Source organism: Drosophila persimilis, unplaced genomic scaffold (assembly GCF_003286085.1).
Source record: "Drosophila persimilis strain 14011-0111.01,24,50 unplaced genomic scaffold, DperRS2 tig00000885-arrow-arrow-pilon, whole genome shotgun sequence".
Lineage (NCBI taxonomy): Eukaryota > Metazoa > Arthropoda > Insecta > Diptera > Drosophilidae > Drosophila > Drosophila persimilis.
Window position 1 is genome coordinate 92,972 of NW_020825367.1, and position 25,324 is coordinate 118,295.

At 46.7% G+C, this 25,324-nt stretch overlaps 7 protein-coding genes across 11 annotated transcripts; 4 read left to right on the forward strand and 3 right to left on the reverse strand.

Annotated features, from left to right (window-relative positions):
- Positions 1-681: 681 nt before the first annotated feature.
- Positions 682-1,435, forward strand: LOC6599635 (40S ribosomal protein S17). Its single transcript, XM_002024709.2, has 3 exons — positions 682-699; positions 903-1,054; positions 1,122-1,435. The coding sequence occupies exons 1-3, from the start codon at positions 697-699 to the stop codon at positions 1,360-1,362; spliced, it is 396 nt and encodes a 131-aa protein (XP_002024745.1). The 5' UTR covers positions 682-696; the 3' UTR covers positions 1,363-1,435.
- A 52-nt stretch (positions 1,436-1,487) lies between these two features.
- LOC6599634 (SHC-transforming protein 2) lies at positions 1,488-3,181 on the reverse strand. The gene is made up of 2 exons (XM_002024708.2): positions 2,910-3,181; positions 1,488-2,843 (listed from the first exon to the last, which is right to left on the reverse strand). The coding sequence occupies exons 1-2, from the start codon at positions 3,098-3,100 to the stop codon at positions 1,763-1,765; spliced, it is 1,272 nt and encodes a 423-aa protein (XP_002024744.1). The 5' UTR covers positions 3,101-3,181; the 3' UTR covers positions 1,488-1,762.
- Positions 3,182-5,013: 1,832 nt separating this feature from the next.
- Positions 5,014-17,748, forward strand: LOC6599632 (alpha-tubulin N-acetyltransferase 1). 4 transcript variants are annotated; one of them, XM_026993780.1, is made up of 7 exons: positions 5,014-5,403; positions 12,141-12,353; positions 12,437-12,592; positions 12,650-13,033; positions 13,516-13,684; positions 15,957-16,024; positions 16,706-17,748. In XM_026993780.1, exons 2-7 carry the CDS (start codon positions 12,247-12,249, stop codon positions 17,250-17,252), a joined length of 1,431 nt encoding a protein of 476 aa, XP_026849581.1. In that variant the 5' UTR covers positions 5,014-5,403; positions 12,141-12,246; the 3' UTR covers positions 17,253-17,748. The 4 variants fall into 4 exon arrangements, with proteins under 4 accessions (XP_026849581.1, XP_026849584.1, XP_026849582.1 ...); XM_026993783.1 differs by lacking the exon at positions 16,706-17,748 and adding an exon at positions 16,156-16,557 and having other exon boundaries at positions 5,017-5,403; XM_026993781.1 differs by lacking the exon at positions 5,014-5,403 and adding an exon at positions 11,516-11,831.
- Positions 6,579-7,958, reverse strand: LOC6599633 (phosphoserine phosphatase). Its single transcript, XM_002024707.2, has one exon. It carries the CDS (start codon positions 7,693-7,695, stop codon positions 6,880-6,882), a length of 816 nt encoding a protein of 271 aa, XP_002024743.1. The 5' UTR covers positions 7,696-7,958; the 3' UTR covers positions 6,579-6,879.
- On the forward strand, positions 13,736-15,626 carry LOC113566753 (neurogenic protein mastermind). The gene is made up of 4 exons (XM_026993785.1): positions 13,736-14,187; positions 14,253-14,366; positions 14,428-15,033; positions 15,101-15,626. Exons 1-4 carry the CDS (start codon positions 14,116-14,118, stop codon positions 15,344-15,346), a joined length of 1,038 nt encoding a protein of 345 aa, XP_026849586.1. The 5' UTR covers positions 13,736-14,115; the 3' UTR covers positions 15,347-15,626.
- A 139-nt stretch (positions 17,749-17,887) lies between the features above and the next one.
- On the reverse strand, positions 17,888-20,456 carry LOC6599631 (cleavage and polyadenylation specificity factor subunit 5). Of its 2 annotated transcripts, XM_026993742.1 has the most exons (5): positions 20,192-20,455; positions 19,853-20,117; positions 19,617-19,782; positions 18,190-18,304; positions 17,888-18,109 (listed from the first exon to the last, which is right to left on the reverse strand). In XM_026993742.1, the coding sequence occupies exons 1-5, from the start codon at positions 20,320-20,322 to the stop codon at positions 18,088-18,090; spliced, it is 699 nt and encodes a 232-aa protein (XP_026849543.1). In that variant the 5' UTR covers positions 20,323-20,455; the 3' UTR covers positions 17,888-18,087. The 2 variants fall into 2 exon arrangements, with proteins under 2 accessions (XP_026849543.1, XP_026849544.1); XM_026993743.1 differs by lacking the exons at positions 17,888-18,109; positions 18,190-18,304 and adding an exon at positions 18,768-19,411 and having other exon boundaries at positions 20,192-20,456.
- A 1,376-nt stretch (positions 20,457-21,832) lies between these two features.
- LOC6599630 lies at positions 21,833-24,463 on the forward strand. The gene is made up of 4 exons (XM_026993741.1): positions 21,833-22,154; positions 22,262-23,145; positions 23,206-23,375; positions 23,442-24,463. Exons 2-4 carry the CDS (start codon positions 22,699-22,701, stop codon positions 24,415-24,417), a joined length of 1,593 nt encoding a protein of 530 aa, XP_026849542.1. The 5' UTR covers positions 21,833-22,154; positions 22,262-22,698; the 3' UTR covers positions 24,418-24,463.
- Positions 24,464-25,324: the final 861 nt, after the last annotated feature.

Below are 25,324 nucleotides of genomic sequence, written 5' to 3' on the forward strand. Positions count from 1 at the left end.
TACCATTATATACCGTAAATATAACGTCGGTTCAATTTTGACCTCAAAAAATACCGAAAGGTACTAAAACTACCGTAAACCGTAAAATATTAGTGTGATCCGCCCGCGATCAAATATACCGAAATATACTTTCTCATGTTCAAAATAAACCGTATTATACCAAAACATTGATGAAATATACCACTATACACCGATTTCAATGGCAACATATAACCAAAAAAGTTAATATACCGTAAATGGTCATCTCTGCCCTTTTTGCTTTTTTTAGCACTTTGATAATTATTTGTCGACAAAATTTGTCATGTATTTCGCTCGGGGCATAGGGAATAGTGTGACCAAGTATGCATGCTCTATCCAAAATGGATGGTGGACTAACCGGGACATTTTCGGAATTTCAAAACCTTCCCCGAAATGGATGGTGGATCGTCAGTGTGAATAGCCTAGTATGGACCATTCCAGATATGGATGGTGAAAACAGGCTATTACAAATTTTCGTTGTTATCTTATCCCGTTTAAGCAAAGGGGGCTCAATTGTTTTTTCATTTTTTTCATTAGTATATTTACGGTATATTTAAAAATGCGACGGTATATTTCGGTATATTTTTGAGGGTTACATTTCCGACGGTCACACTGTCCGGCTGCCACTTTGACAGCTCCTCTCTTTTCTGTTCTTTTCCGGTAGAAACGTAAATCAAAATGGTTGGTTTCATCTAATATCGCTAAAATTCGATGCAATCCTGACACCAAAAAAGCAAATATGTGAATAAAACCGCAGCTGAAAATGCGCAGCTGAGGTTCTCGGTGAAATTTTATTGATTGCTGTCAGCGAATTGCCGAAAAAATTTTTTGTTTATGTGCGAGCCCAGTGTCTAATTGTGTTTCCCCCATGTCCCGCTTTATAGGGTCGCGTCAGAACCAAGACGATCAAGAAGGCCGCTAAGGTCATCATTGAGAAGTACTACACTCGGTTGACGATGGACTTCCACACCAACAAGCGTATCTGCGAGGAGGTCGCTATCATTCCCACCAAGCCCCTCCGCAACAAGATTGCCGGGTGAGTTGTCACATGCAGCCGGAGGCCACAAGAGTAACCACTGACCAATTGATGTATTTTTTTGCAGTTACGTTACCCACTTGATGGGCCGTCTTCGTCACTCCCAGGTGCGTGGTATTTCCATCAAGCTGCAGGAGGAGGAGCGTGAGCGTCGCGACAACTACGTCCCAGCCGTGTCCGCCCTGGAGCAAGACATCATCGAGGTCGATCCCGACACCAAGGAGATGTTGAAGCTGTTGGACTTCCACAACATCCGTGGTCTCCAGCTCACCCAGCCCAACACCAACAACTTTGGTCGTCGTAATTAACTTTCTAAGTAGATGCAGATGATGTTCTGATCCGTTTTGCATGGGTCGCAATAAACGATTTGTGTAAAGTGCAGATTTGAAGTCTTTTGTGTTCCTCCCCTATCCACAGGAAATCCGCTCCACTCTTGGTTTTTGGTGTTATTTATTCTCGTTTGATGGGAAAATACTGTACTGCTCATATAAAGATGTTTTTGTATATTCAATCCATAAATAAATGGGTTCGTTCCTATACAATGATGCGACGATACATATATAAAAAATTCTCTACGAGTGCAATTATGTTAATCTAAGCGTGTACACGGATACAAGTATATATGTAGATGTATATGTATATATAAGTATTATGTATGTATATTTATGTGAAGACTTGCAAGTCCATATATTTGTGCTCTCGAGCCGTTCAGGGTGCAGCTATGGTGGCTCCTGCTACGGCGACCGCTGCCTGATCTTGAGCGGGCCGGCGTACGGGATTACGCAAGACCAGCTCCGAATCCTCCGATATGATGGGCAGCGCATGGGCCCAGTGGTAATTTATCAAATGGCTAATGCTATCGAAAATGCGATCTTTGGTGCGAACCACGCCCTCGGGATCGATGAGCAGTAGATGCTTGGGCGTCTTGCCCTCCAGCCCAGTGAGGACATACTGGCCACGCTTTCCCTGAGATTCGCGTACCAGGAAGTCCCCATCCTGCTGTAACAGACGTTCGGAAATCGGTCTAGAGATGGCAGCGTGGAACCAGACTTCGGCAGTGAGTGGACACTGGGGCCCGTCGAAGACATCGCGCACCTGGCCGGCCGTTAGGGTGGAGGAGGAAGTAGTAGACGCCGACGAATGCCCGAGGGCTAGCTTGTTGGTAGTCTGATCGGGAGGCGGGGAATTGAGGTCGATGAGGTTGCTGCTAAGGCGATCGCGTGGCTTCTTCAGATTAAGTTGAGCCACACGCGGGGCATGAGAATGCAATGGGAGTTGGGCCGTTTGATGCTGCTGCTGCGGCTGGGAGCGTTTATCATCGTTGGGGAGCTCTGGTGGCAGCTTGTCGGGCAAATCGTTGTAATACTCTTTGACGTTCTCCTTGCAGCTCTGATTGATGTTATCGGCAGTGGGATCTTTATGCCTGCTCAGGGCGTTGAATCGCAGCGCAAAGGCCTTGCCAATGGTCACGATCAGATCCTCGCTCTGACCACCAGCGCACTCCAGGACGTAACAGGCACGCCACTCGTCCTCGTTCTTGGCAATGTAGGCCAGGAAGTCCAGGGTATCGTTGTCGCCCCCCGAGGCAAAGGAGATGCGCGGCATATTGTGATTGACTATCACCTCGCCCGATTCCACATTGCTCAGCGTGAGGGCGCGGCTGGACACATTGATGATGATGTTGGTGCCGGCATGCTGCATGCTGGGCCGGTCCGATATGAAGGAACACAGACGTCGCTTTCCGGCCGACTTCAGGCCTGCGGCCTCGCAGACGCGGTTGATGCACTCGCTGAGGAAAAACATGGGTAACAAAGTATTACTCAGCCATTAGAGATAAGATGTGACTTCCGCTTACCGCGCCAGCTGCGTGCGAGTCTCAAAGTCGAGAGATTTCATCGAGGTCTTGACCTCAACGCAGCCTGTATAGCGGACATTGAATGCAACTCCCACGCCCATTATGACGTCGTCTGGATAAATACACCCGTCGCTGGTGCCACCGGTACCAGATCTTGGGGCGCCGTTGCCGGCATCACCATTTCTCGGCATTTCGCTGTGCGTGTGCGTACTGGGCGTCCTTTGAATCCTTTTTTTTTCTTCCTTCCTCTTTGTTATTTATCTACAGCAGTGAGACCGCGGACTTATCGATAAAATATACCGTCCGACCCTCGGAAATATACCGAAACAAAACATCTCATTTAAAAAATATACCGTAAATATACTGACGAATTCAAGTTCTATTTTACATATTCCTCGTTTTGATATTCCGACGAATATTACTAGCTATATAGAACATTTAGCCATGCCCACAAAATTTTATACGATTGGTGAATATATTTCGTACTTGATTGGCCTATTCGAAATAATTGTTTCATTCATTTCATTTAATAATCTTAAGTCTTAATAAGACTTAATGTTTTTAGTGAAACGAAAGAACTAAAGTCTTAAGATACGATAATAGTATTTACAAAAAAAATTTAAAAGATAAATGGTAAAGTTGAATATGTCTGTTCTCATAACGGATACCTGTTGACCAGCAACAGTGACACGTTTTAAGCTTTGACTTTTTTTGTTGAAACCTTATTTTTTGCACAATCCAAAAGAAGGGAGTACTTAAAAGTAGCCAGACTTGTAGAAAATGTATTAATTAATGGGGTTAAAATATTTGTTCAAGGCTGATAGGCTGGACAAGGCACATTAACCAATTGTGGACTAGTGTACGTCCACGAAAATGTTGAATCTTGATGAAATTTAGCGCAGTTTAAGTAATAAGATACCTGTGTATCTTTAAGAAAGGATGAAGAAGAGGATGGACCTACTACTATTACTATTAGTATTATATAATGGTATATTTGATCAATTTCATCTATTAAATCTAATTTTCAAATGTATATTTATAAACAAAGGGTATACAAACTTCCGTACGCAGGCTTTTTTTATTTTCGCTCTCTTAAATCCTTGTTGCTCATTCACTTTCCAACAATTTCTTTTGGCGCGCTCAATGGGGGCCTAATTGAGAGTTTTTGGCTCTCTTGCTCTCTTTAAATAGGTTAAGTCTCTCTTTTTCGTTCTCTTTGAAGCGGTTATGAATCGGTAGCAAAAATGAGTGCCATTCCAGACTCATGTGGCTGAGAAAACGAGCAGCAGTCCGCAACATGGGCAACATTCTGCATACCCTAGGAAAAAGGATATTAAAGAATTTGCCGAAATGTTTGTAATATCAGGCTCCAATGAATGCAGAAACAGTCAGTCTCTGTTTCAAGGCTATCATAAGTGCAGTTTACTTTCTTCTTACAGAGACCATTGATATATACCCTCCACGAAAATAATTAATCTTGAAGAGTTTTAACGCAGTTTAGGTGAAAGATATCGGGGTCTTTTTAAGTAAAGATGAAGAAGAGGATGGACCTACAAGAGTATTACTATTAGTGAGTTAGTATTAGTTTAGTTAATATTCATATATTAGTTATTATTAGTATTAGTTTTCGTCTCAACTTAAGGTTTTATCCTGTTTAAATAAAGGGGGGTTTTTCTTCGGTTTATTTAGGGTATATTTTGAAAATAAGACGTTACTGGTTGCTCTCTCCTGGAACGAAAAAATGAGTGGTAATTTCGAATGGGCTATAAAGAAGGGTGTGGACAACAAACAACAACAGCCAAGACAAATCGCAAGTTTCGTACGAGCCACACACCTCACCTCTCGTGTGAGTGCAATATACCCTGAAGACAAAGAGTCGGTTTTACATTCAAGGTATATTAGGCGAAAGGGGTGCATTTTACCTGGCATGCATTGCACTTTCTGGGCCGTTTTGGGTGTACACGCCATACCCTCTTTCTCCTCCCATTATGTAGCAAATGTGTAGTTACCGTGTATGTAGCTTCAATCTCTTTGATTTCGGGTTTCGCTTGCGTGTAAACAAAATCATTACAATTTTTTCTGCCGTGCCGTTGCATTGGATATTGGATATACATAGTGATAGCCGTAACTGATAACTTTAGGATCCAATTGTCCAATTGTCTATTACCAAAACACAGACGAGCATCGCGTATACACACAAGAAAGAGCGCTTTTGGCCAAACAGAAGCCAACGAATTTTTTGTTAAAGCGAATGAAATAAGTTTCAACGGCATACGTACATAAAATATAAAAATATCTTTCGCACTACTTTGGCCGGAAAATACCATTTTTGTTGTTGTTTGAATCAATAAAACTGTGTGTGTGCATGCACGCCCGCATCTAACGCGCAGCCTCCGTCCACCAGCCACCAGCCCAAAATCTGCAGTAGACGCCCCATTCCGCATTGCATCTGGAACCCACCCGTCCGTATTCCGTTTTGTTTAATATTATTGCGGTAAGTTTCTGTTTCTTGGGACTTTGTGTCTTTGCTTTCGGCCATTCTTTGCCCACCGTCTTCGCGCTTTCGTGCCGCGGCCGTGTGGCTCAGTGAACACATAAATAAGGCATTAATTTTATGTCATGCCCGCTGGAATCATTACCGCCGCATGGATGGCCGATGGCCCCAGAGCTGGTGCGTTAGTCATTTGCATGGAAAAGATACATACATACATATGTATGCATCTTTCGGACTCGATGCGTCATTAGTGCCACAAGGCGGCCCCCGTTTAAGCCGTGCTTGCTTCCACCTCTCTCTCTCTCTCTCGCTCTCTCTCGTTATGGCTGGTGATCTCATCTGTTATTGCTTCCGCTTTGCGGCTGGCATTCTTCCAGCTGCCTCTGAGGCTGGGCCTGCCTCTGTTCTGGCCAACTGCAGGGATGGCCTTAATTCACGCCTCTGTGTATGCGATTCAGCCAAACGGCAGCCCCGTCGCACCTAATATGGTCTACGGTTCAGCTTAAAGCGTTTCCTCCGCCAATTAAGCACGATGACGTTGACCCTCAAACTACTGACGACGGGGTCCGCCACGGCTCCATTCATGGCATGCAAACCGTTTGGCGTTTACACACCCACGCCTCTATCTTGTTTTTATTGTTGCTCGCCAAGTGTTGATTACAACTTTGTTTAATTGCCTTCGAAGGCCTACAGTTGGCCAACTCTTTCCGTTGTAATTGGTTTTCGGATCCAACCTTCGGAAAGACGTTAACAATCGAAAGGAAAACAGACAGGTAGTTACATGGATGGCCTATTTTTGTGTAACCAACTAAAAATCGACTAAGAAAAGCAGTAAAATATAAACTTTCCTTTTAAACGCACTAATAAACGCAGAGCCACAGAGAAAACTTCCGTGTTTCATTTGCGTGGAACACTACACCCTGTAGTTTTACAGCATCTACGAGGCTGTTGGTCGTGCTTTTTGTGATTCTTTTTCCCCGTTTCCTTATATTTCATTTATGATTTTATGCCGCGTCATACACGGCCTTAAGCATATAAATTCATATCTTTCTGCGCATTTTACACGTCTTCGAACCACTGTAAAAAGTCACTGCATTCATGGAGCACCCTGATATAGTAACCTCTTAGGGCACCCTGTTAGCCGTGCTGCCCACCACAGAATGGATTCGTGCCGCTTTTAGTTTTCCATAATTTTACTATCGCTTTTATTGTTTTAGCAATGGACTACAAACTAGTAGATATATCGTATTTTACATGCATACACACTCAAGACACAGACGTGGACAACAACATTCACTATGAACTATAACACGTTGATTTTTTGAAATACTTAATTCGCCACTAGGAGGTGGCTTTAACACGAGCAAGACGGGAGGGTCAACAATTCTTTCAACTATATGAGCACGGTTGAAAGTAATTTAACCAAAAAAAACTCGCCACCCCCCTGCCCGCCCGCTCTATTACGCCATTGCTCCATCACTGGCCGCCCATCAGCTGTTCAAAGTCGGTTACGTAATACTGGGCCCGTCTGTAGACCTCGGGCCGCACCACGTTGCCGCCAAAGCCGATAAAGTAGTTGGCGGGCGGCACTGCCTCCAGATCGGTGGCCCCATCGCCGAGCATCGTGATGAGGGCGTCGTCGGCGTGCTGCTGCTTGATCATGGCGACGGCCTCCGCTTTACCGCCGGAGCGGGAGGTGGGCTGTGTGATGTCGAAGCTGTCGTAGGCGCCCTGGTAGTCGAACAGCATTTTGTTGGCATACACGTGTGCGAGGGGGATACCCAGCTCGGTGGCCACAGGGGCAATCAGGCAATCGAAGCCTCCGGATATGAGATACACCTGCTTGCCGTCCGCCTTCAACTGTGCCACAAAGCGCTTCACATTCTTGCTCAGGGTGCTGGGACGCTCGCGGATAAAGTCCACCACCTGCTGCTGGCTGGGTCGGATGATGTTGAGCCGTATCTTGAGGGCATCCTGGAAGGTCATGGCACCGCCCATCGCCTCCTTGGTGACGCGTGCCACCTCGGTGCCCTTGCCGCAGTACTCGGCCAGCTCGTCGATGCCCTCCTCGCAGATGACGGTGGAGTCGACGTCAAAGCAGACGATCTGCGACTGCTGGATGACCTTGGCGGCCAGCTGGGGCTGCTTGGGCGGCACTATAGCCGGTGTAACCGTGGTCTTGGCCCCTCCGTTGCTGGTGATGCTGAGCTGCTTGGCCAGCAGAGCTGCATTGCCGCCGCAGCCGTTGGTGGTGGCAGCCGGACGCGCCATGCTCAACACTGAACCGCTCATCTTGAGGAATGCGTATAAATTGGGCACAATTTTGTGGTTGCTGGGCAAAGTTTGACGTAAAAGCTTTACGTTAATCGCTTTGTTTGGTCTCCAAAATTTTCCGCTGCTTCTTTTTGTGTATCTCTTGTGCTTTTTTGCACACGCGCTTTACACTCTTCTTTCTCTACGGCTCTGCTCAGCTGTTTTTTGTTTTTGTTTGATAAGGTTTGCCCACAGACAGTCCAGAGTACTTTAATAGTTCAATAGTTTCTGAGGCTCTCGAACTGCTCACTTTGACTGAATTTTTACAAGTGAATACTGTTGTCGATCGCCCTTTTAAGAAAACTCGCTTTATACAAACACAGTCACAAAATGCATATACACATGTATAGCTGCCTCTCCTCTCTGAGTCTCTCACCAATTTTCAGACGCTGACCAGCGATCGTACGATAACAGCCAATTACAAGTGCCTCTCTCTGTCCCGTTCACTGTGTTTAGTCTCTGGGTGTGTGTCTGTGTGTGTGTGTGTGTGTGTGTGTGTGGTACGTGTGCGTTAGGGAGAGACAGACAACCATCTGCACCGTTACATTCACAATTGTTTTTCCTTGCACTCTTATCCGATGGTAACGCCGCACCGACTGAACATTCACCTGCAATTGAGTTTTCGCTGGAAATTGTGTTAAGGCAGCGACGTTTCCTGAAACGAGTGATACGGATTACCGAACGAACCTTTGCTCTCACCACGTTCTGGCTCCATGCGAGTAGAAGCGGGATGGCCATGTCTGGCTATCAGCAAACATAAACAAAAGAAATTATTTATTCGGAACTGTCATTAAACTCTCGGCGACACTCGATTGCTTAGGAGAACCGACTGAAACTGGTTTCGTAGAGCACGCTTATCATTTAGCACCATTACCACCATTAGCACTGGGCTGATTACTGGCGGCGGCGGTGGTGGTGGAGTGGTGGCCTGGGTCGGGCGACCAACTGGTCAAGCATCGAAAGACCACCTTAATCACTTGTTTTTCCCCACCACTCTGCTTATCAGGGTGCAGCGCATTCGCGTGTCTGCTCGATCCGATCAGATTTTAATACTTTCTTTTTTGCATTAATCATTGATGTGGAAAATAACCGAAATCCATACGGATTATCGCTTACGTAAGCTTCGGGTATTTTTAAAACAGAGGCAGACTTATATTTAAACTAGAGCCTGTATTCTGATCCGATTCTGATGAAATTCTGGGCTGGAGTTGCATCGCCTTACGTTACAATAGAACGTAAGCCGATCTCCCTCTCTTCTCGCTTTTCTGGGTCTCTCTCGTTCTGTCGCTGCCTGCTTTTGCCTCCTCTCCAGCAATTAGATAAAAGGCGCGTGCAAGCAAAAGCAACAAAAACAACAGCAACATCAATAGCATTGCCAGCAACAAATGCACTTTCAGTGGCTGCGGTTTCAGCTTTTTGTTGCTGTGTGTCGCCATTGTAGAATAACAAGTTGTTTTGACTGTTGGGCGTCTCGATCGTGTCGTAAACAACATAACAACAGGCTGCCGGACCGCAAAAGTATTTCATTGCCAAACGCTTTATAGAGGCATGGCCAATCGCCTACCGATAAACTATTCATTGCGTGTGCTGCGTGCATCTGCAGCTGCAGTCTCATGCATTTTGCAAGCGCGCCCCGGCCAGCGGCTTCCATTGAACCGAGCCGTGAACACATGATGATTGTATGCATGTATACCCTCGCAGAAGACATGTTGAATTTGGCCAGATGTTGGCAAGGAGAGACGGAAGCATCAACAGATGTAGCCATGGTCAAAAGGTCTGTCTGTTTCTAGGAAAAATAGTCCGTGTCTTTATGTACCTGTAGCTATCGAGCTATCGTATTGGTCGAAATAAGCATAAGACTTTGTGCCGGTAGATAGTCCAAACTAACCCCAGACGTTGTAGTTTCGTGGTCTCGTTCATAGCTCTACCAATGAAGATACAAATCGGATGGCTATGTATGGATGACATGGATGTATGTCTGGCTTTGGGCCCCGATTTCAGCCTTCGTTTCCTGGCTTATAATTGCCGTTGCCTTGAGCAACAGGGAACGAAGAAACCCCTGGTCTAGGCAGCACCTGTGCCTGGTACACCTGTGTTTGGGAACAGCACCTGACATTTTTGTTGTTGGGCGTTTTCGAGTTTTCCCTTGCCTTGGCAACTTTGTTTGACGGTTTTTCTTTTGGGTGCTGCACTGCCTTTGGTTTACAATTATCGATTGACCTTGTTGCTGAATACATTTCGAGCCTAGTCCATTTCTATTTTATTATTTGCCCTCCCAGGTACTTAGAGGATACAAGTCTGTGTACATAAAGGTAGGCTCGAGCCTGGGACAGGCTAATTTATTATGCCCATTGACCAATGGCCGGCACACACGGAGGAGCGTTTGACGTGATAATGGGTGCCAATTTACCGAAATTTCTATTTCCATTTTGAGGAAGGACGGGTTTTAGTGAGGCAGTTGACAGTCGCCTGTGAGCGAGCCCCGGCCCCCCTCCCTCCGAATGGGGTGCCTTCGTACAGGGCTGCCTGGCCAGGGCCTTGCATAATGACAGTTTGTGGGATTATTTTTTCGCAAACAGCTGATGGAAGCAGCAGGGGAATCTATACCCCCAGACAGAAGGCCGGGCCGGGCTGGGCCGGGAACGTGGTCGTAATTGAAGTATTAGTTTTCATCACCAACTGAGCTAATCGGAAGCGTCTTTATAGTATTAATTAGCGTGGAAATATATATGATCGTCTGGCCCTTTCTTGATTGATTTGTTTTGTTATTGTGCAGTTGGCAACGCTTTTGTTTCCAACGGCGCTTTTTGTTGCCTTTGCTGTTTGTGCTCCTCCTGTCGTCGTCTGCTGATTAACTGTTAAATTGAATGAACACTCCTCCCCATGCGCTCGCTGTCTCCCGCTCCCTCTTCCTCCCGTCAGCGGTGCGGTGCGCTCTTCTAACTAGCATGTTGTTTACAGCTGCACGCGATTTTAATTCTTTTGATTGCTCTCTCACGCTCACTTACACACACGCACACTGCAGCACTCGTGTGTGTGTGTGAGAGACAAGCTCACTTGACACATTTACAAGTGGAGCGAAAGGGGGGGAACAAGAACTGCAGTTTCGCTCCTTTTGTGGTGCGTGGTTTTCATTCTTTTGTTGCTTTTGCTGCTTCTTATTTTTGTTTTGCATCGTTTGGCGTATAAACAGTTACAAAGCAAGCTTGCTGTGTAGCAACGTCAACGGTTGTGTTGTGCACTGGGCAAATAAACAACAATACAACAGAAGAGATATATACATATACATACATATGTACATAGGCAGAGTCAAAAGCCGAACGGTTTGATACCCGCACAGAATGCACCTTTCTACTGCAGCTTTCCGGTGTACATATGTATGTATGTATGTATGCAGTACATAATCGTGCGATTCCAGGACTATGCAGAAACACAGGAAACTTCAGCTTGTGATATCTCTGGAAACTCTAAATGAAACTGGCTCGACAAGAATCAGTCAGACGGATTCATTCGGGTCTGTCCGAAGTAGGTATACCCTCTGCTAGGGTATAACAAGTAGTCCCCTTTGCTGGGGGCCAAGCACATGTGCATACAGCCGTACATTTGCATTAATGTGGTGGCATGCTTGTGTGTGTGCGAAAAGGAAAACACGTCATTTGCTGCTATCGCACTTTGTAATTCGAGCAGCACTGCCATAAAGCTGCCATCGACGTCAGCGGCAGCAGCAACTGCGACAGCGACAGCGGCGGAGACAGCGCCAGAACGACTCTCAGAGCTCACTCCCTTCCGCCCAGACCATCCCCCCGTACAAATACTAACCATCAACAATGGGAAAAGTTTTGTGCCCCGCCCCCATCAAGTGTAATTACAAAAGCCCCGTTATTGTTGCTCCGCGCTCTGCCGTCGTCGGCGCCAACAGTTTGTTGCACTCGCAAATTAACAATAGCAATGCCATGTAAAAGGGTAACATAACGTAACGCAACGCAAGGCTTTGTCCTGTCAGACGTCCCGCCCAGGGGGATACCCAAACGCAACAGTTTCGACTGTAATCCCAGTCGAAGGCCCTGATTTGGGTCAGAAGACAGTTGGCAACGCAACAACGCCAAATGCAAAACGTAAATAAAGGGAAGCGGAGAACGTAGCTCCCACAAAAATTAAGGTTATAGGAAACACATTAGACTTTGCCCAACCTGCAAACTGCACCCCACACGTGTCGGGTGCGGTGCTGCTCTCTCATCTGCTGAATCATTCTGGAAAAAGCAACAGCACTGATTGGATGAATCGCATGTCCAACAATTGATTCCCAAAGTGTCCGCACCCAGCTCCAGTAATAGACAGTGCCGAACCCAAGCTGATAATCAAATTGTTTGCGAATCGTTCTTGCAACGCTCCATTAAATCCAAATTTTTCGATTGCCATTGCAGGAGAAGCACCAAAAACAGAACAGCACGAGGCCACATTTCACATTTGTAGGCCAGAGTAATCAGGAGAAGCAACAGCAACAGCACCAGCAACAGCTACAGCTACAGAATGGCGGACTTCCGTTTCGATATTAGGCCATTGTTTCCTGAGCCGATTGTCAGGGTGACCTCGAACCTCCTGCCGCACACTTTTCGCGGCGATCGGCGTCAGTGCCTGTAAGTATTGAAACTGGACGCGGAATAGGAATATCGGTTCGCATCTCACCCAGAAAGTGTCCACTAACCTCTGCGTTTCCCAGAGACGCCACCTCGAAGATGTCGGAGATAATCGACCGTCTGGGAGAGCTGTCGGCCACGTCGCAGGGCCTGTCTAAGCCGGTGACCACGGCCCAGCGTCTGCGGATGTCCGAGAACCAGACCATCTATCTGCTGGCTGATACCGAGGCAGGACACAAGTAAGACCCAAGCAGCGTGTGATCCGAGTACGAACCTCAATAAATGTGCCTTTTCAGTGGAGCTGTGACTGGGCTGCTCAAGGTGGGGAACAAGGATCTGTATCTGTTCGACGAGGCCGGTCAGACGCGCAAGGTGGAGCGGGCACCATCCATTCTGGACTTCTATGTGCACGAGTCCCGCCAGCGTACTGGTCTGGGCAAGCGTCTGTTCGAGACCATGCTGAGGGAGGAGAACTGGACCCCGTTGAAGTGCTCGGTGGACAGGCCGTCGGAGAAACTGCTGGCCTTCTTCGGAAAGCACTACGGCCTGGTGCGCACCATTCCGCAGTCCAATAACTTTGTTCTATATGAGGGATACTTTAATGAAGCCAACTCCTCGAGTGGCCATGCCCACGCCCAGTCTTCGCAGGAGGCCAAAAACGAACTGCACATTACAAACAGGTGAGTCCCTGGGGGCGTGACCGGGAGCGCGACCGGTGCCGGGTCTGGGCCTGGCTTGACTTGCCGCTGTTTGTGGCAATTAAGGCGTTCCTTTCGCTGCAGGAAACATTTCACTTTCAGTTGGCCATTTTTTTGGCCCCATTTGCATATCGTATGCAAATCGGACTGCCGTCGTGGCCTGCATTGTTTCTTTCTTTGATTGTTTGTTTGGCCAAAGGAAGCCCCGCAAAGCCCCGACCCTCCCCGACCCGCTCCGATCTGATCGATATCCGAATGAAATCCAGCATAATTAATCACTAGTCTAAGGACTCGCGGTGGCCTGTTGCTTTATGCTTTTTCTTTCGCTTTTGCTTTTGGTTTCCGTGCCTTAAACTTAAACTTACTAATTGATCTTTCTCTCTCTCGCCATCCACATGTTGCGCTAACTAATGATAACCAACCATGACCATCATCATCAACCAACCAATAAACGAAACAAACAGTCCTAACACACAACTCTTTGGTGCTACTTACTTGGGCGAGGAAGTCAACCACAGGCGACACGGCTCCCAGCAGCAGAAGCAGACCCCGAATGTGCTGCTGCAGCAAATAACACAGATCTCACCAAACGGACGGTATGGCGCCAGGCACCCCACCTGCACCATGGCAGAGGTACTAACAGACAAGTGGATGTGCGGAGGGGTTTTGCCCCGGAAGAGCACCCGGGGCGGCCCAAAGGGAATCTAAAAAATTATTCTAGTTTATAGTTTTTTTTTGGCTGAATGATCAAAATTATTTGTTAAATAGTAGGCCACGGCCCCCAGAGTATTTGGAACTCTGAGTAGGCCTTTTCGCCGGTTCAAATTTCGTTGTTTCACGTGTGTCATTAGGAGAGCTCTCGGAAAAGTTCAGTTCAAATTTATATTCGAAACCAAACGGATCTCTCTTACAATTCCTAGTGTAGAAAATACTTTTTACTAGTAATATTATTTTTTTTTGTTTGTTTTACATTCAAAATATTTACAACGAAATCCCAAGCCGAGTCTCGTCGCGAATTGTGTCAAGTGTTTCGTGCCGATTAGTCGTTTCTAGTGTTGAAAATTATGGAAGCCAAACGCGGTAATAATGCCTCGGCCACACGCCATGCCACTCACGCATCTCGGACTAGTGTTGCCGTAAGTTGAACGTGTAGCTCAACCTCAACCATCTTGCACTGATGAGGGTTCCCTGGCTTTTGCAGTCACGCCATGGCCAGCAGCCCGTAGGTGCAGGAGGACAAGGAGCCACCATGTCACGCAAACATGTCAGCGAGGCCAGCCTGACGCCCAGCCAGACCAGACGGGATACCGAGAACGTGAGCCTACTACTCGTGTTATGCCTTCGACCCTGCCGCGTGCTGACTCTCCCTCTTGCAGCCTCGCAAGAGTCCGTTGGATGCTCTGAGCCGGGCCGGCGTGGTTCGCCAGCAGGACCCCTTCCAACGTCGCTCGGGTCTGCAGGATGTGGACGAAGCCTTCCTGGCCACGAACGCCTTTGCCCGACCATCGCGCGTGCGTCACTCTGGACTAGATGGTTGGACTGATGCCGGCGCCGCCGTTCCAGCAGCTGCACCTGCTGCCATGGCCCCCATCCGCGTGACTGGCGGACAGGACCAGGCTCAGGTGGTGTACCAACAGACGCAGTCGCAACAGGGCATGCCCTTGCAGGCGGCCGCTGCCACACAGGATCAGCAGCAGATGCCGCCGACCCTGCAACAAACGCCGCCGGTGGCTGCTGTGCCCTCTCTGCAGCAGTTCAATCAGCAGCCGGCCGCTGGCCAGCCCACTCGCCACGAACCGTATCCCACTGGACGGGCCCATGTCCACCATAATCAGCAACAGCAGCAGCAGCAGGTTGCCTACGATCAGCAGCAACATCAACAGCAAATTGCCCAGCAGGAGACCCAGGCCATCGGCCAATCCCAGTCACAGGGACAACTGTCGCCACGCAAATATCAACAGCAGCCGCAGACGCAGGGCTTCGTAAATATCACAAAGTTCCTCGCTAGCTTGCGGAGAGATTAAAGAGCCGTTCCTCTGCCCCCCACAGCCTAATCAGCCCAATGTCGGTGGCGGAGAACGCGCTGCGGCTGGCGGACCTGGCAGCGGTGGTCAGCAGCAGCAGCAGCAGCAGCAACAACAGCAGCAGCACCACCAGCAGCAGCATGTTGGCGGCGGAGCCGCCCCGCCTCCCGAAGCCGAGATGTGCACCACGTGCCCCAACTGCCAGACCACCATCTACTTGGTGCGCTCCGCCGAAATGGGACATGGCGACAATTCTCTGCCCACTCAATAGATGCAAAGCATCAAAAGACTAAATTTCCAGTAGAACCAAATCACCCATACAATCAGTTTCGAAAGAAAATGAATTCCAGTAGCCCCCCGAAGGAGTAACCTAGTGTCGGACCACGTCCTCTGGGCCAAATTCTCTGTAATCCAAAATTTTCCTTGCAAGTGTTTTGTTTTTTTTTTTTTCTGGCTCGTTAGTGTCGTGAGAATGTTTATATTTATTTTTGTTAAATAAAAACCAACCCTTAGGAGGGATGTGTGTGTGCGATGTGTCACGACTTTCGCTGCCCCACAGAGTGGGTCAAATCCACCCTTAAGGAGAAAGTGGTGGTTGGATGACATGGAAGAGGGCAGGGTGGGTGCTGGCTGCGTGCCAAGGCGCTGTTTTGGGGGCGACATTTGGCCCACTAAAGCACCAAATTTACGTTTTGTAGCCCCGGATTTATATGAAGTTGTATGCTAAGCAAAGCAATTAATAAAGCAATTCCCTGATTCGCGCTACCACTCAAATGGGTCTTAATTAATACAAATAGTTAGATCTTATCACTAGAAAATACTAGAAATATTATTTTTCCCATGAAAATGTAGCTAATTTTGCCCCGTTTTCCATCCCATAGATAATTTCTGGAATCTCGAAGGTCAGCACCAAAGGCGCAGGTGGCACCGGCAGTGGAGAGTCGAGCAGGTGAGGCGCAACATTCCTTGCATCCATCTATGCATCCAGATCATCCAGAGCATTACCTCCCAGTCCATTATCATTTCCGTGTACCGTCTACATTTGGGTTTGATTTCTTTCTTTTCGTTTTTGTTTTTCAGAATCAAATAGATAAGGTCAATCCACATAAAATGCACACACGGCTACAATAGACATACATACATATTAGATAATTCGGTAGAGAAAAAGATTTATAAACTTAAACAGGAATTGTACAAAGCTTTGATTTTAGCCAATTATTTATACTTTCGCCTAGCTAATTCACACAAAGAATTTACTTAATGTACGATAAATATCAGCAGAAGACGCTGCCTGCACTTGCCGCACCACCCCAGGGCCACAGCCACAGCCACGACCATCCAAACATACAAAAGATAATCCCACACTATTGGAACCGTCACACACAAACAAACAAATACCTGACAATTGTGATCACAAGATACATATCTATTTTTTAACATTTAACGACATTTACATTTATTTGTGGTAATTTATTCGTCTTTGTTTTCTTTTTACTTGTCGAGAAATAAAACAAAGAATATTCTCGAGCATGCATCGAGTAACGAACCCAATGTCCATCCAAGAATTTTGTTCAGAATCTCAGGAGTGCAAATCAGTTTCTTAAAACCCCTTGTAACCCTCTTTCGACAGCGGCGGCCATGCCGATGGCAACAACATCGCAGAGGAGATGACCGCCCAAATGGACTTGCATCACCTGGAGGACCAGCAGCAGGCACACGGGCACATGAACACCAAACGTATGGACCTGCAGGAAGTCGCCGACCAGGAGGAGGCACACTTCATTCGGTACGGGCTGCCACCACAGATCGATTCACAGCCCGAGTTCGAACCAGAGCCGGAGCCATTAACACCACCATCACCGCCGGAGGTGGCCGAGAGCATCATCGGGGAGAACCGTAGGCCTGCGGGATTCCATCTCAGCAAGCAGCACACTGGAATGAAGAATCGCTCCTCTGGCGTGGGCATGGCTGTGATGCCCACCAGCAAGATGGAGTTCAACCAGGAGGAGCGCGAGGACTTCGGCGTGGTCAAGATAAATCGTCCGCCGGGACACAATGGCCACTCGCTGGGCCACGACAACACAGACGCCGTGTCCACGGTGTCCTCCGGCAACGGCGGTCACCTCACCAACGAGGGCTACAACGATCTTAAGTTCTATCACAACAGATTGTGGTAAGGGAAGGAAGACGGCCCCCCTCTTGGATCTTTTGTACGTGGCATATTAAGCATAATCAAGCAGATTTAACCAACAATTTAGAGAGTTAGCATGTACTACTTAACCAGGCCTAGGCAAAACACAACCTACTACACAAACCACAACTAGACGGTTCCTGTACTTCAGTTCGATCATTTTGTTGTGAGCTTCTTCAATGTTTTGTTGAATCGTTCATTTGTTACAAGCCTCGCACCCGGAACAGCAACGTATCCGTTTCCGTATCCGTAATTTATAGCGTCACAATACAATGTTAACAATAGCGAAATGTATGTAGAATAATTTCCGTCAGCACTAATTTAGAAAATAATTATTTTTTTTTTTTTAACTCTCGATTTATAGTAGCAGTGATGTATACTGAACCATATTTTACGGCTATAATCTCAATTGGGGTCCAGTCACATAATTCAACCCAATGTGTGTATCTTCCAATTGCAGCAAACGTGAATATTACGAGCAACTATATGGCGACTATATGCTATAACCAACCGCCCCAAGCCCCTTCCCCCAAAATATATAATCTCTAATCAACATTCCCGAATGAAAATTTGTCTTAAATTTTAGTTAATAGCGCCCAAATAAAGCACAATTTTTATCGATTCTATTTGCCGAGTAGAGGACCAAGGCTTTCCATTTTATCTGCAAGACAATTATGTACGATTACACACACGCATGAAATGGAAATCTACGGGCAGATCTGAGGTGCTGAGAAATCTTTAAAGTAGAGCTATCGTTGGTGTTGCAGGTGCTGCTGATCTAATCTAGTACTGGACATAGAATCCATCCGCCTGGCCTTCCTTTACATGTAGATGAAGTTGAACCTGGAAATGAAGGGAGCGAGTGGTTAATGGAGGGAAGATCTATCCATGATATGATATGATTTATTCAAGATTCTACTTACCGGCACAGGGCCTGCGGCAGCGATGAGATGATCGGTCCGTAGCCTTGCGAGTTGTCGTATAGCTCGAAGAGGGGCGCCGCAACGAGCTTATAATTTTTGGGCACAGCAAATAGTGCTAGATTACAGAAAACGATAGAGACAGAATTCATGTATGTAGAGATATCATGGAGCATTGTAAATCACACGGTGTATACGTATTAGCTAGATCGATTACAATCGGTTACAAAATTTACATATTATAAAGAATCTCTTGCGCTGCCACATGATATAAAAGCTGATATATAAAAGAGTCGTATGTATTATGTTTTACATTCATGGTTCGATTCGTTACACTCTAATTACTAGGATCCATCCGTTGGTCGGTCAGTGCTCTTGCTCTCGCCCAACGATGATCAACTAAAAATGATCGACTACTCTGATATGAACATAATTTCCATTAAGAGCAACATTATACAATGGTCTATGCGAATTAGTGGTGTCTTGTGCGCTGAAGCGGCAGCCTAGTGTTCAGCTCAGCGCACAAGCACAAAAATGAGCCGAAAGAGGTATAACAGAGTATTTCATTCATTTGGTTATGGTTACATATAAACGAGTGCTTATATTAAGAAGCGACTGGCCTGGCCTGGTCCTGGCTGCGCAGCGTTGCGCTGCATGCACACAAATCCGCACAACATGCCGGATTTGGGCGCACGTTACAATGCTCTGCTGCTGCTGCTGCCCTGCCTGCCCGTGACTCCCGACTATATTCGTACACAACCTTAAGACAAGAAGAACACATGACAATGACAATGACAGTAGTTGACAATAGTAAGAATACTCGTAGAAGTAAGGCAAATAATATCGTATGTATCGTAAGTATTTGGGGGGAGGGGGAAATATACAGCTTGCGCTCATACAGTCTCACATTGGATGTCGACATATTTACAAAATTAAGAATACAAGAACAATCATTGAATTTCGGATTTTGAGTGATTTTGAGGGAACCAAAAAAATATGCCAACACGCTGTTCTGAGCAACAAATACAAAATTTGAGATAGAGATACTATGTTGTACAATGGAATCTAGAATCAAAACTAAGCCCGGAGGAATTCTGTTTTTTTTTTCTGATCTGTTTTTCTGTTTGTTCGTTTCTCTTGATAGTAGAGGTGGGTGGCACGACACACCAGCACGGCGCTAATGGAACGGCTCAGGGTACATCGTAACTGGCGTTCCTGTCCGTATCTAAACAGCATTGAAAAGATATGACATGAGGTTTGTTAGCGTATTCGGTTTTGGCAAACAGAAATTTAAAAAAAACGATACAAGGAGTATATAGTACAAATTGAAATGGTTATTTCCAATGCATTTGTGCTTCTGGTGCAGTTCTCACGCCACTCAATATACCTACGCCGTGGGGCTAGCCAGAGCCAGCCAATTGGATATTTACCCTTTTCATGGAGTTGAACGAGGAACAGCCGCTTGTGCTCCTTGGGCTTGGTGATGTGCGGCGGAATGTACGGATACTGTGGTGGCTCGAAATTGGGACGCCACCAATTGCCAATGGTGTCCTCGACAATCCACTCCTGTTTGACGCCATCCTGACGACCCAGCGTCTATAAAAGCAAGCAACAAAAACTTCCATGTCATCCTTACTCTGGGATATATCTTCCGTTCTTCCCCTACCTCAGAAAGGAGTCGCTTCAGACCATCGACCTCGTCCTCTCCAGCATTGAGCTCCCCGCCAGGCAATTTAAAGAATGTCGTGCCAAGCTGCAGCAGCAGCACATGCGGCAGCCCATGCTCATGGACGAGGAGCACTCCCTCCACGGAGCGACGCATACCAATGCGATCGAATTCCTCGCGCATTCGCTGAAACCTTGATGGCACCGATGGATCCTTTTCAAAAAGCGGCTCCTTGGTGCCGAATGTGTAGTTAGTCAGAGGATATCTATGCAGGGGATACGTTAATATCGGTATATAACGCCACGGCCATATCCACTCTCCATCCAATGTCCTACTTACAGGTTGACGGTGCGATTTATGGTCAGGGCCTGATTCGCGGCAAATTTCTGCGTGCCGTTATTATTATTGCTGGCACTTCCACGGAGCGGCCAGCCGGAGCCCGATTTGTTTGAGACTTGCGAGGACGCCATTTTGTTATACACACAACCGCCCGCCAAGGAATTGGTTAAAAGTACGATGCGATCACCGGAATCAAGGGTTTTACGATGGGAAATAGTTTCCCAACAATTGCACTATAGTTTAGTTGGTGCCTATTGCTTTATTTGTAAAATTAGCCGCGGTTTTCAATGATTTTTTTATGTCCAGCGTATTGCAAAAAAAAAATTCACGCCGGTCGCGCTTATCGATAAAACATACCGTCCGACCATCAGAAATATACCGAAATATACCGTCTCATTTTCAAAATATACCGTAAATATACTGACGAATTCCAGTTCTATTTTACATATTCCTCGGTTTTGATATTCCGACGAATATTACTAGCTAAATAGAGCCCACATAATATTATACGATTAATGAATCAATTTTCTACCTGTCTGGCTTATTTGAACTACTTTCTTTTATTGGATATTGTCTGAAAAAGGTTTAGCGAAATAGGTAAAAAAAGAGGTTTTAGCGAAATAGGTCACACAAAAAAACGAAAGAGGATAGTCGTTCATATTGTTCAATTTTGATATTCCGTGAATAATTCCGGCTAACTAAAACCCTTAGTTCTGCCCACACAATTTTATCGACTAATTAATCAATTGTCTATTTGACTGGCTTCTTTTAGAATGTTTATAAAAAAGATTTTAGTGAAAAAGGTCAAATAAATAAAACGTAAGTGAGTAATCAATCCTATTGCTCAATTTTGATCCGTTGAATAATGCTGGCTAACTAAGACACTTAATTCTGTCCACATGGTCTTAGGCAATTTATGAAAACATTTTCTCCAAGATAAGAAAATTTAAATATTGTATTGTAGGGTTGCAACCGGTGTAGGGTATATTTAAAAAATGTGAAGGAATATGTCAGTAAAGTTTTGAAGACGATATTGTATATACGATATCGATACACTAGGCCTGCGACATACGTCTTTGCGTGTTGCCAGAGACGCAGTTTTTATTTGAATGGTGGTTAGGCATAGGAGCCCGGTGGCCAGTGGCAACAATGCGAACGCAGGTGCGTCTATTCGAAATATTCGATTATTTTTTTTTAATTTTCTGTCTTTCAGCTCAGCTATCTCCACTAATAGCAACAGAAAATATAGAAAAAATTGAATTTTGGCGCGAAAAATTATGGCTAAGGTGAAAATATACAATATAATCCTAACAAAAAATACTTTAAACTACTTGTATCATTGGATAATACACTTTTGTGAGCTCCTGAAGCCATAGAGGTTCTGCTGGATATATGGAGGAGATTATCGATGATTTTCTTGCTGTGAGGAAGAACTCGCACAAGCTCTACAAAGAAATGTCAGAAAACAATACATAAAAATGAGCATCAAGTTGCTCCATAATTTTAATGATTTCCAAAAACAGCTATTCTCAAGTCGCAAAAACCTAAGTCTGGCAATGGAAACGCTTATTCTTCGTCATTGCGTCCATTCCGATATCGATAGAAAACGCGAGGTGGTGTGAAAGGGCTATCAACAAATCCTAGTTTTTTGTTTATGTTGGGACGTTGTCGGAAAATTCGGCTGGCTGTTTTCCCGTTTCCCGTCTCCCTCTGCCATGAAAAGCTGCTAAAAAGGCTAAATATAAAAATCAGCGCAGCGCGGCCAGACCAACAGTCCGCTCTTCGCTCGGTGCATTGTTTTTCTAGTCGATAGAAAATATGTGAATCGAGACAGGAACGCAGCAGAAACGCATCTCGTGTCTGTGTGTATATGTATATGTACAACGGTGCGCCTGTGTTTGCATTTGTGTGAGTGCCTGGTACATGGGAAAATCATTATTATAAATGAAAACTGGTGAAATGTGTAAGTGCAGCATTGAAAATGCAACAGCAAGTTGCCGTCGCTTTGAACTTTTCCATTTTCATGTGCTCTTTTCATCTTCTTTTCTTCCCCTCGACCGCGGTGGCCAGACGACAACCAACTCCCACTTGTACGTGTGCGGGGTGCGCAGTGAAGAAGGGTGTTTACCTCTGTCCGATTTCCTGTGTGTATGAGTGCATGTGTGTGTGTGCGTGCCAGATAAAGACTTGAATTTCTGTTGGTTTTTTCCGTCCGTCGGAGGATATTAGTGTCGGACGGGAGGAGCCGCAAAAGCGTAATATGCTTGCATATCCATTAATTGCGCAAAAGGTCAAAAGTTAGGCACAACGAAATGTGGTAGGGACTATTTGGTCGGTGGGACGGACGGGGCCAGAGACAAAGAGGACGACGAATTCTGCTGGGTGAATTCGCCGTGCGGCGAATTCGGGTGGAAACGACCCCACACACACAAAAGCAGAAAAGGAGCAAAGGACATCGCCGAACTAAATAGAACTGAAGACTGTCGACGGCCTACAAATTGATAATTATGTCAGCGGCGGAACTTGAGGCGGAAGCTGCCGCCCAGGAACAGCAGCCCGAGCAGCACAGCAGCAGCGAACCCCACAGCGAACAAACGAACACTGCCAGCGAGGAGACTTTAAGCACAGCCACAAACAACTACAACAACAATGTGGACATTGACCAGCAGCTGCAGCAACACGCCCAGATGCAACAGCAGCAACAGCAACAGCAACAGGAGGGGGACAACGGCCTGGCCGGGCTGGGCCTAAGCCTGATGCAGAACTCGCCACCGCCGCACAGCTATCGCCATTCACGAGCCTATCGCCACTTCAAGAACCCGCCGCAGCCGCACATGTGCATCCGCACCACCACGGAGACGGGCGAGGAGCTGTTCATCAACGTCCTTAGCTGGACGCGCATTGTGATACCGCAGGAGCCCAGTGATCCCATACCCCTATACGGAGGCATGCGCGTGAGTTAACATTGCAGCTCCATGTGCCTCTCTGTAGACCATATACTCTTTCAATTTTAGGTGCCGCCTGGCAGCCCGCGTAGTCCACCCATTGTCTTTGCGGTGATGGCCAATCCAGAGGTCCTCAAGGACTCTGGGCGCCACAGCAAAGATCCGGAGGAGCGACGCGCAATGGTTGAGCTAATGTGCGACTTCGTGGAGGCTATGAATCCCGGCGTGAAACTAGTCAGGTTCTGTCTAAGGATATCCATTCGTATACAATATGTAAACTAACTCCTTAACCTTTTCCCCTATAGAAATGCCGTCATACTCAAAGATCGGGACATTTCCGGCGAGCTGAAAGATGTCTGGAATGCCGTACAGGCCCAGCGGGACCGCGAGCGTGAGGAGCAAATGCTGCAGCAGCGACAGCAGCAGCACTACCAGAACATCACCACACAGCAAATGTTTCCCAAATCGCCGGATGCGGCACGAGCTGCCAGTGCCGGCGCCGGGTTGAACGAGGCCAGCTCTCCACCGGCTCACATTGGAGAGCCGCTGATGGCAGAGCATGGTAATGCCAATGGCATCACATTGGCAGTGTTTGCCCAGCAGCTGGACAACAAGGTGGCCAGCGAGCAGACAGAACAGCAGCAGCAGCAGCACGTGGAGTCGCTGGCAACCATTGAGGATGCCTGTGTGGATCAGACGGATGCTGGAGGCAGTGGCTCAGTGGCTAATACGAATGGCTCAACGACTGCCATGGACAGTCAGCAAGCGGCGGAAGCCGAGCCAGAGGTTAAGATGTCCGCACACGTGGCCACCAATGGAGCCGGCACTCCCACAACAAGCTCTTCAACGCTCACGCCAGCTGCCACGCCACCAGTTGTAGCCGCAGCTGCACCCACACCCACACCTGTAGCTGCTGCTCCAGCCAAGAAGGAAAAACTTGGAGGCTTCCTGCCCAACGGCTGCATCTTCCCGCGCTTCAAGAACAACAAGCACAAGGACAAGGACAGCAGTCACAAGGAAGGCAAGAGCAAAGAGAAGACCCTTCTGAATGCCCTCAAGAAGAGCAAGGAGAAGAAGGTCGCCCCCAGCGAGCAGGCGGCTGGCGAGAAGGCGGCCGCCTCATCGGACAATGGCACCACGCAGTACGAGAAGAACTGCATCAACAATCTGGAGTGTGAGGTGCAGAAGCTCGATCTGAACGGCAGCAACAACGACACCAATATGTTCATTAAGCTAAAAGTGTCCTCGGCCAGTGCCACAGCGGCTGCCGCGGCCAAGTAGGCGGAGGAGGGGTAAAGATGCTGATTTATACTCGAACATTTTGTAGGTAAGTTGGAGTGTGGAAAAGGAGGGATACCCAAGCCCAGGCACTCAGAAGCGTAGTGGATAGTGGTGGCTCCACACCGTAGGGATCACCCTCTGGAGGGAGAGAAGAGACAGAGACAGAGAGATCGAGATCGAGATCAAGATTCAGGGTCTGTAGGAGTCACTGTTGTAGCACGTAGGGTTAGAGTCGTGTAGCATATACAAGATTTATATATACAGAATACGTTTATATATATACAACACACATATACACAAGTTGAATCGGTCAATTTTTGGATACAAATCCAGCCGCAGACTCGAAAAGAACCAGAACAGAACTACTCGTAGAACAGTTGTGCCATGCTCCCCATGCTCCCTATGCTCCCTAAGCTCCCCATGCTCCCCATGCTCATAGACATACAAATATAGACGATGACATTCACTCGCAGAATCTTCCCAGAATCGGCATTTAACTGAGAAATGATAAACGTATTTATATAGTTCAATATACAGATGTTTGCCTTATATACAATATGTCCCCAAAAAGAGAGAGACAGAGAGAGAGATAGAGAGAGAGAGAGCTAGAGCTAGAGAGCGACAAGAACCTAAAACCAGACAACAAATACAACATCAAGAACAAAGAATCAATGTATTTAAGCACACATTTAGGGACTGCATTGATGCCATGGCAATCGTCAAATGTAACTCATCCGCCAAATGAATATCAATCGCACTCACTCCACCACCACCAACCCAAACACATCTTAGACTAAAAGGTAAATCTATGCTAATCTAAACCCATTCCTCCATTTGTCAAATCCAATCTTGGAATTCCCAATGTGCATCCATTTTGTGAAAGTATTACGAATCTTCTTTGATCTCC